This window comes from Plectropomus leopardus, chromosome 15 (genome assembly GCF_008729295.1).
Source record: "Plectropomus leopardus isolate mb chromosome 15, YSFRI_Pleo_2.0, whole genome shotgun sequence".
Taxonomy (NCBI): domain Eukaryota; kingdom Metazoa; phylum Chordata; class Actinopteri; order Perciformes; family Serranidae; genus Plectropomus; species Plectropomus leopardus.
The window spans coordinates 1328033-1337683 of NC_056477.1; the positions used below are offsets into that span (position 1 = coordinate 1328033).

A 9651-nucleotide genomic window follows, 5' to 3' on the forward strand; every position below is an offset into this window, starting at 1 on the left:
CACTCTTTTAACTGGTCTGTGTACTTTTTACTCACCACATGCCTTTTGACTGTTTATCCTTGTTTTTTCTGCTGCACTTGTTTTTTATTGTGAAGCGCTTTGAGCTGCATTCCTTGTCTGAAAAGTGCTCGATAAATAAAGTTTATTATTATTATTGTTATTAACTACATCTGAAATTATTTCACCATGGATCAGAAGATTTAAAAAAAATATTTCTCAGCAAATAGCCAATTTTAATCACATAAGCGTAGCAAATAAACCATTTCATGCAGCATGTTTCTGAAAATGATTTGACCCTGATTAGATTAGATTAGACGCGACGACATCTAACGGAGTTTTCTCATAACACACCATCCCTAAACCGACTGGTAGAGATAGCTCAATCAGGTCAATTTAGTATAATTTTCATTCAGATGTCGTGACTCAAAATGTGCTCTGTAACTGAGAAGGACGATAAAGGGTTAAACTGACAAAGCTGCAAGACCGTAAATCACCACCAGCTTCATCTTTATCTAATCCCGTGTTTCCATATGACGATGAATAAGATTTTTCTGCCCTCTTTCCACCTTTATTCCCCCTCTCTCCTCCTGCTCACCAGTAGGTGGAGCTTGTCTCCTTCAGCTCGAGAGAAATAGAGAAGGAGGGAGATGATTAAAGGGAGAAAGAAGACAGCTAGAGGAGAGGCAGAGAGAGAGAGAGAGATGGAGGGAGGGAGGGATGGAGATGGAGAGAGGGAGGGCGGAGAGAGCAAGCGTCAGCACTCCATGCGTTAAAAGGGCAGATGGTAACCGCGGGTAACTGAGGAGCAAACCACTCTGCTGGCCACAGAGCAAGAGATCAGCAGAGAGAGAGAGGGAGAGAGGGAGGAGGGAGGAGAGCGGACACATGCAGCGCAGCAGAGGAGAGGAGAGGAGCATCTGAGAGGAAGCTGCACGCCTGCTCACACAGAGGAAGACAGAGGGAGGAGAGTTCTTCTTCTCCTCCTCACTAACAAGGAGGCAGACGAGGAGAGACGCAAAGACAAGAGACGGGGAGATGGAGAGATAGTGAGAGGGAGGAAAGCAAAAGTATCCCTCCCCTCCACTTAGAGACAAAGAGGGAGGGGGAGAAACAAAAGGGGGGCTGTGAAGTGAGGAGAGGGAGGCAGCGGACGGGAGATAGTTGGAGGAGCTGCAGGACTGATCAATGAGAGGCTGAGATTTCGGGAAGACTCAGCAAGAAAAGAGAGTCAATGACAAGGAAAGATTGATGAATGAAAGATGGGAGCAAAGCATCTGCAGAAAGAGAGAAATATTTAAAAGGGGAGACCTAGAGGGAGTTTTTTTTTCTTTAAACTGAGAAGAATAAAAAAAACATTTAGACAACGACAAGATAAGAGCGAGAAGAAAAGACGAGCAGAGGGTGAAATATTTAAAAAAAGAGACAGACGGGAAGACGAGTCAAAGAGTCACCAGCAAAAACTTAGAGAAGAGAGAATAAATCAGCGGGACACAAACTCCTGCTTTTCTTTTATTCTCTTATTTCTCCTCGGCTTTATAAAAAGAGGCGAGATGAGGAGAGCGGCAGAGAGTTGAGGAAGACAGAAGAGGAAGAAGAGTTTTTCTTCAAAGTCCAGATAGACATTCGAGTGTGTGAAACTCAATGGCGTGCTACTACATCGTGATCAGTTCCACCCACCTGCGTGACGGACAGCTGAGGAGCATCAAGGGGGTGTTCAGAGGACCAATCGGAGCCAACGGACAAAGAAACACGGTAAGGCCCCGCGTCCGACGATTACCGAGCTGTGAAAGAGGGAGAAAAAAAGCCTGATTGAAGTGCTTTTATTTTGAAAAGTTCAAGTGTGTTTGGTGTCTGAGAGACTTAAATCGGACTGTTTTTCGGGGAGTGAGATCTTTAAACTCGAGGCTTTTTTGGGGGGACTCATTTCACCCTTTGAAACCTTCTTATGTGCACTGAGATGCCTTTAAACATTTGAATCCTAAGAAAACTGGTTTCTTTCAGAAAAATGGGGAAAACAGCAACTTGGCAAGAAATATCCTGCAAACTGCAAGAAATAAGTTCATAATAAAAACAGATATTTCTGAAAAAGCTAAGGAAACATGTCCAGGGAACTGTTTTTATCATAATAATAATAACTATATATCTGTAAAATATTTTTTACCTGTTTTTTTTAGGTCTTTCTTTTTGTGTGTTTTTTTGTGATTTTTTTTTTTTTGTGATTTTTTTTTAAACCCACTGTTTTTTGTTGTGTTTGTGTCTATTAAGGTTATTCTCAGGTAATTTTCTTGTACTTTTTTTTTTTTTTAAACTAATTTATTGCTAATTGCTGGGTCATTTCCTCTGAAGTCTGTTTATTTGTTTCTTCCGAGACAAAAATATTAGCTAATATTTGTATTTATTATTTTATTTTAGCACTTTTTCAGGTCATTTCTTGATTTTACCTTCATTTTTGTTTGTTTGTTTGTTTTGCTAATTTCAGGTCATTTTCTTGAACTTTTTACTAATTTCTTGCTCATTTCGGGGTCCTTTCTTCTTAAGTCTGTTCATTGCCGTCTTCCATGAAAAAAAACAAGACATTTTCTCAGGACATTTTCTGTATTCTTCTTTTACCTTTCTCATTTTTTCTTTTCCTTTTTTTCTTTTTTTTGTCGCTAATTTCTGGTAATTTTCTTGTACTTTTTTATTTTCTTTTTACTAATTTTATTTCTAATTTCTGGGCCATTTCTTCTTAAGTCTGCTCATTGCCTTCTTTCCATATTTTTGAGAGAAATCAAGCCAGCTTGCTCGGGTTTCAAAGGGTTAACCGACATTCAAACAACATAAAAGCAGTTAAATACAGGTGTTTTTTTTTTTTTTTTTAAAAATTTCTGCATCAAATAAAAGCCAGACAGTCATTATGTTTAAATCGGCATGACTTCGACCAGTCCCCCTCCGTTGATTGTCAGGTCCTTAATCATTGTGTTTGCCGAGTTAATTAATTGCCACTTCCATTAGGTTAATTGACTTGGTATTGGAGGCAGAAAGATGCATGCAGATGGGGGAGGGTCCTCCTCTTAAGAGCTCCTCTCGCTCCGTGTTCGCCTTCAAACATGTTTGGCATCCTGTTTTCTGCCTTTTAAGTGTTCGATGTTTGAGGTCAGCGAGAAGTCGAGAGGCTTTTCTTCCTCTCTATATATACGTTTATCCTCAGTTTGACACTTGTGCTCTCTCTTACACCAGAAAACGTACGCAGAAGACACTTTTCTTAACCTAATCTTCTATTCGCAATCCTCCTCGTCAACAAATTTTAATAAGCTGCTAAAAATAACAAGAAACATGCTCTTAAAGTCAGATCTGGTATCGTATAATTAGAATACATTTTGTTGTGTTAAAAATACAACTTGGTGACAAATGAAAAATAAAAAAATCTGAATGAAAATGAGTCGAGAAAAATAACTTTTGCAGTCCCGGAGCTGTGTGGGAAGGTTTCGAGCCGGCCAGATGAGTCAGAGGCTTCTTCGCTTTTTTTTTCTCCTTCCTCATAATCTAAACTCCATCTAAACCTTGTACTTCATTCCCCCTCGTTCTCGCTGAACGTTACAGGCAAACATAATTACAGCGAGTCCTTGTAGAGAGAGACGCACCAAAAAATTCCTACAGGCTTCAAAGAGAGACATCAGATGAGACGTCAAAAGGTTGTGTAAGGGCAGTGCTACAGTAAGCTCATTACACTTTAAACGCCACATGTTCATGCATTCATTTTCATTAAAACCTCAAAATGAACCAAAAATACAAACTTTAGCCTCTTTAAAAACACGACTTTTCACGTTGTAGCACAAAAAATCATCGGAGTCATGCATGGATCATTAAAAATAAATGAAGTGTGATCGTTTTAACACAGGCTTCACAGCACTTTGTCTTTGTTCTCCCTCAGTGCGAGCGCTCTGCCTCGCGCAACATCGCCGCCGCTTCATATTTCACTTTTACTTATATCAATACTTTTAATAAGGGTCGTAAATCATGAATTATGATGGCATGTCACGGTGAAATGATGGGGCTATAGGTCTGCAAGAGCGACTGGCCCACAGTAAAATCAACAATGGATCTGACTTCGCCTGCAATTAACCAGAAGGCACATAATAAACAGAGCCTGCAGCAGCACTCAGGAGCTCTGCAGCCGTCTCTGCTGTTTTATTCTGTTTTTCATTAAAATGGCAACAAAAAAAAGCATGAATACATGACATAATACTGGCATAATACTGCTATTTATGCCCCAAAATGGAAACAATTTGCAAAAATGGGTTACAACAAAGAAAAGATTTCCAAATCTCATGCTGTAATCTCGTAGCGTGTGTTGCACAGCTGGAGGCGCTCACAACTGCAAGAAGTGTTTTGAAGCTTGAGGCACTCCGAAGGTTTCCATGAGCCTGACGAAGCACTGAGCGACACGCGTGGCTTTTATAAAAGATCCTGGACCATAATTTAATGTGCTGGAGTGATTACAAGAACACTTTATTGGTCCCATATTTAGACTCTGCATTGAACACATATTTGAGTGTAATAAGCAGCACTGTAACACACTCTGGAGCTCAACAGCACTAAAGGAATCACCAAAGTGTTGATGTTTTTCATTTCCAGACAGTTCATACAGCCTCAGCGCCTCAACATTATTTGTCCAAAACTGTTAAAAATCCCAGCTACAAAAAATGAAAATTATTTGCTGATTTGACACCACTGTCACTGAGGTTGGGTCACGTTTAGGCACAAAAACGTCTTGGCTAAAGATCATGGCTTGGGTTCAAATGATAACATTTTTAACACTTTGACATCTGAGCACATTTGTTTTGTTTCTTTCAGAAAAAGAGGAGAAGGCGTGAGTTACAACATTGGTAAAATTTTACAAGGAAATTACCTTAAAATAAGCACAAAAAACCCCAAAACAAAAAATAAACAAGGGAATTGCCTTCAAAAAGTGCTGAAAAATCTGTAACAGAATTTGATTTTACACACTAGTCATATTCGCATCGGTTTTTTTTTGTTAATTTTCTAATGAACAACCTTTTTAACTGATTTTCAGGTTATTTTCTTGTCACATATTATTTATTTCTTACAATTTTTTTGACATTTCTTGCCAAGTTGCTCAATTCTTTTTTTCAACATGTTTTTGAGGAAAATCAGAGAAATTTACTCAGGTATGAAAGGGTTAAATAGCTTGTGAGAAGCGTCTGAACGCAACACAAGAAAACTGTTGTGTTCAGGGGGTTAAAGTTAGGGGAGCTTGTCGTCGTGGTTACAATAATAACCTCTTGGTTAAGGTTCGGGAACAATGGCGGTCATGGTTAAAAGATAACGTCTTTGGCAGGAAACTGCAAAGCTTTCAATGTATAACAGTAATTTAAAAACAATTCGAAACTGGGAATGAACATTGCACTGCTCCACTTTGATATTTTGGGATATTTAGTCTCTCATCACTCAGCAGACACACAGGTTGGAGATTCGTAAGCTTGGACCAGTGACTGGAGGTGGAGGAAGGTGTCAGACTCCTGCAAACTCCAACATTGTCTTATTTAGTGTTCTCGGTTAGCTGGCTTGTTGAAGTAAGCCGCAGTTAAGCCGCCTTTAAGGATTCAGTTGGTGTAGTTTGGAGTTGGAAGATTTGGGACCTTTTAGTCTTCGGGCTAACTTTTACAGAGCTGTTGATGGTCAGTAAACTCTCGAATCGTTGGCAGTCTTCATGTGGTGTTTTATACGTGACACAAAACCCACTCGAACTGCAACTTTTGATCCCATCATACATAAAAACGTACATTGTTTTGTTTTTGGTGTCATTCTGGGCTTTTGCCTTGGAATTTGTCATTTTCACCATTCAGTCAAAATAGGAGAGCACTCTGATTATAGTGTTTTCTAATATATTATTATTGCCACACAGACATTTTTGGGCCAGACGACAAACACAATCTCACACATATAATTAATTTTGTGATGAAACCAACTCCAGTGCATCCCAGCAGGGGGAGCCAACATTTCCAAGAAGCAGGATCACAGTAACATGCATCTAAATTTTACGCTCTGGGTATCCTCCTGCCGCTACCAGTCCTGGTTTAGTAAAATATCATGGTTTGGCTCTACATTCATACTTAAAGTGGACACCGGGCTCCTGGGTGAAAGTCCAGGGTTTATTGGACCATCCACCACCTCTGCTACCTGCCATAAAGGGCCCTTCCAGCTCCTTATATTAAGTCACTCCGGCAGCGTTTCAACCTGACGTCGTTCAGCGGCGTATTACATGGCCGCGACAGGTTTTGTCCGGCCACATTATCAACTGATGTTGCCAATCTGTATGGTACGCCAAAATCACTGAAAAAGCAGCAGCATTTGTTGCTTTGGAACGAGAAAGGGCTGGCATACCTTATTTTTTGCATGTAGGTGTGGGCACTTATTCTTGACAGTTTGGTACGACAACAATAACTTTTACAATATCTCCTCCTCTGTTGAAATCTTTTTCCTGACTGCTCTCTGTGTAGTTATATTTGATCCATAATTCCTCATTTAAACCAGTCAAAGCAAAGCTGAAAATAGACGTTAACATCACTATACAGATGACAAACTAATAAAGCCATTATAACACCTTTAACACTCAGAGCTTTCAAACTTGTTAAATCACATCAAACAGGTAAAGTTTCCACTGCAAATACAAGACCATAAATAAATGTTCTTTTATTACCCACACACGAAAAACCCAGGCATTTCAGAGGCACGTATTCAACTCCGTTCGTCACCTAATCCAGGAATAGAAAGCTACATCAAGAGATTTAATTGGCCAACAACCACACATGACTACCACCAGTCACCTTGGATCCTCATATACCCAAGCTAATTTTATCTCCAAGTTCTTTAGCGCAAGCAGCCAGGTCTGATGAAATTGCATGAAACGATCACGTCTTAAAAATTCAAATAACATGCTCCGTGCATGGGAAATGTGAGAGACATGTTTGCGCCAGCACAAAAGGACTGCATGAGAGAGACATGAGCAGAAAGAGGCAGCCGGGTCTGAAGCCAAAGACGGCGTAAAGAGTCAGAGAGTGAGGAGGTCTGTGGGATGGATGAGTGTCTGCAGTTTCCTTTTGATTCCAGTGACTCAAGTTCAGCCTTTCTGCATCTTTTTTTCTCAATCCTGACCGAAATATCACCCCAAAAGCACTTTTAGGAACTTTACAAGCGAGACTTTGCTTCTTAACTACAAGTCCTATAAACAGACATGGGTTTGTTTCAGAGATACTCAACTTGCTTTGTTTGGGGGCCAATTCTGCAGAATGAAAGGAGGCCAGGGGCCTTCACAGCAGCCCCATCTCTCGAAAATTTTGGGGCTTTTATGGGATTTTAGCACTCTAGGATCTAAAGACGGTTCTAAGATTTTAGGACATTTGTAGGATTTGAGGAAAATTTTAGACTTCAGACTTCAGGACATTTCTAGGATTTTGGGATGTTTTCAGGATTTGAGGACAATTCTAGGATTTGAGAGCATTACTTGGATTTTAGGACATTTCTAGGATTTGGGAAAAATTTTAGGATTTGAGGAAATTTCTTTGATTTCAGGATGTTTTTTTAGGATTTTAGGATGTTTTTAGGACGTCAGTTGGATTTGTGGACATTACTTGGATTTAGGACATTCCTAGGTGTTCATGATATTATATTACATTATAAGATTTTAGGACATTTATAGAATTTAAGGATCTTTCTAGGATATTAGGACATTAGGGTCTTAGCTAGGATCTCTGGGATCCTCCACTGGTACTTTAAAACAAAAATAAATAAAAAACTCTATTTAGATGCTGTTTTATGCACTCTGGCGCCTTATGTATACTAAAAGTGAATCACTTAATTTTTATTCTAAATTAGAAAATGGTTGGGGGGCCACCCGGCACCCTATTGGGAGCCACATTTGGCCTGTGGGCCGTAAGCAGATTAGTACTGGTTTATTTATTTTTCTTGCAGGCGGCCATTATTTTCCATTCCATTTTCCAATTAATAAACTGACTGAATCACAGTTTATTCAGCGTTGCATTATCGCTGCATGGTAATGCTGTCTAAATTATTAAATGATATGTGAAGCATTACCTCACACATGTACAGAACATACTGTTGATGGTGCGTGTGAGAGAGAAACACTCACAGTTTTTAATAACATGTAGCTCTTGTTTTTACAGATGTTAATTTCAACTTATTTTAACTCACTTTGGACAAAAGCAAGCATCAAACAAATGAATTTAACTCAAAATAAGGATGTGCTGTCTGCAAAAAAGGATAAAACTTCACGGAAATTTGACCCAAAACAGAATTTATGTTCACAACTCGAACAAGTTTCAAAACTTTTTAAATTAATTCCCATATTGTGTTGAAATGAATGGAAAAAAACTGACGCCTGTGACCATTTAACATGTATGGAAACACAACAAGCACAGATGCTTGTATACAGGTGTACTGCAGCATGATGAAATTAAACAATTAACATGCCTATCATCCTGTGCGACATGCATGGTGATGCAGAGCAGGCACATTTGACAGGTCTCCTGTCCACAGGACACAGGGGCCATGAATATCCTGCTTACTGTCCCTGTTTATCAGGAGAGAGCATCTGGACAGGACGCAGAGACAGAGACTAACTGTAGTATATTACAAAACTAATATGCAGAATCCTTTTATATATTAATTTACTTTGAACTAATTCATGGAGAAAAATGTAATAGCCTAACTGTTTAAACGGCAAGCTCCGTTTAGTCGCTGTCATTGTGCTTTTGATCAAATCACATGATAAGCAGATATTTTGTCCATTTCAGAGTGTTACAAATGTCCTTTGTTCCTGAGAATTTTAATCAAAATCAGCTTTACTGACCAAGTATATGCGCACAAACAAGCAATTTAACTATTTTTCATTGCTGTCAACGTGCACACACACAGAAACAGACGTAGAGCTAAAATCAAGGACAACAAAACAAAAGGGACAATAAAGAAGCAGGTTTATGGTGCAACTTTACATTGATGAATACAACGAATACATTACAATACATTCCTTCTTCCCAATGTTGTGAATCACGTGACTTATAAAAGCCAAAAAAAAAAATTCCAATGCATTTTTGCAAAATATGTCTTTTTCGAATTACCTGAAATACCACCTCACGAGAGCGAAAAAATTGTGCTAAGAGGGAGTTTTTTGTTAATGGAAGTGTTTCCATTAGATGCATTTTATATTTGCTATTTCAATATGTGCAATTTGAAGGTTAATGGAAACCCGTCTACTGTGTGAATGTGCACAGAGCTGATGTCCCATAGCAGCAGTCTTGTGATAAAAAGAGAGAAAGAGAGGCTGAGCGGATCAATACACCGCACGCAGCTTCACAATGACGTAAGGTTGTACCCGTGTTAAATCATCAGATGTGGTGAAGCTGTGGTGATTAGACAAAAGTGCAAGTTTGCGCAGAAGTCGCATCCTGGAGGGATTGCGTAATGTAAGTTTAAAGATTCTCGGTGAGCCAGCAAAAGATGAGTGCTTCCTTCTGTGCACTGGTCTTACAACGACACCACGACAAATTTCAGCAGTGCAGAGGTGGAATAAATTAATTATGTTGGCTTAAAAACATGAATAAGAGCTGAGATTCGAAGGTGATTTTTGAC

General features: G+C 39.2%; 1 protein-coding gene across 1 annotated transcript in view; it reads left to right on the top strand.

Moving 5' to 3' along the window:
- Positions 1-1641: 1641 nt before the first annotated feature.
- The window catches only part of LOC121954819 (nck-associated protein 1-like), a 59809-nt gene continuing 51799 nt past the window's right edge, over positions 1642-9651 (top strand). Inside the window, 1 exon segment of the mRNA XM_042502527.1 lies at positions 1642-1752. Coding sequence (XP_042358461.1) covers positions 1642-1752 — 111 coding nt within the window.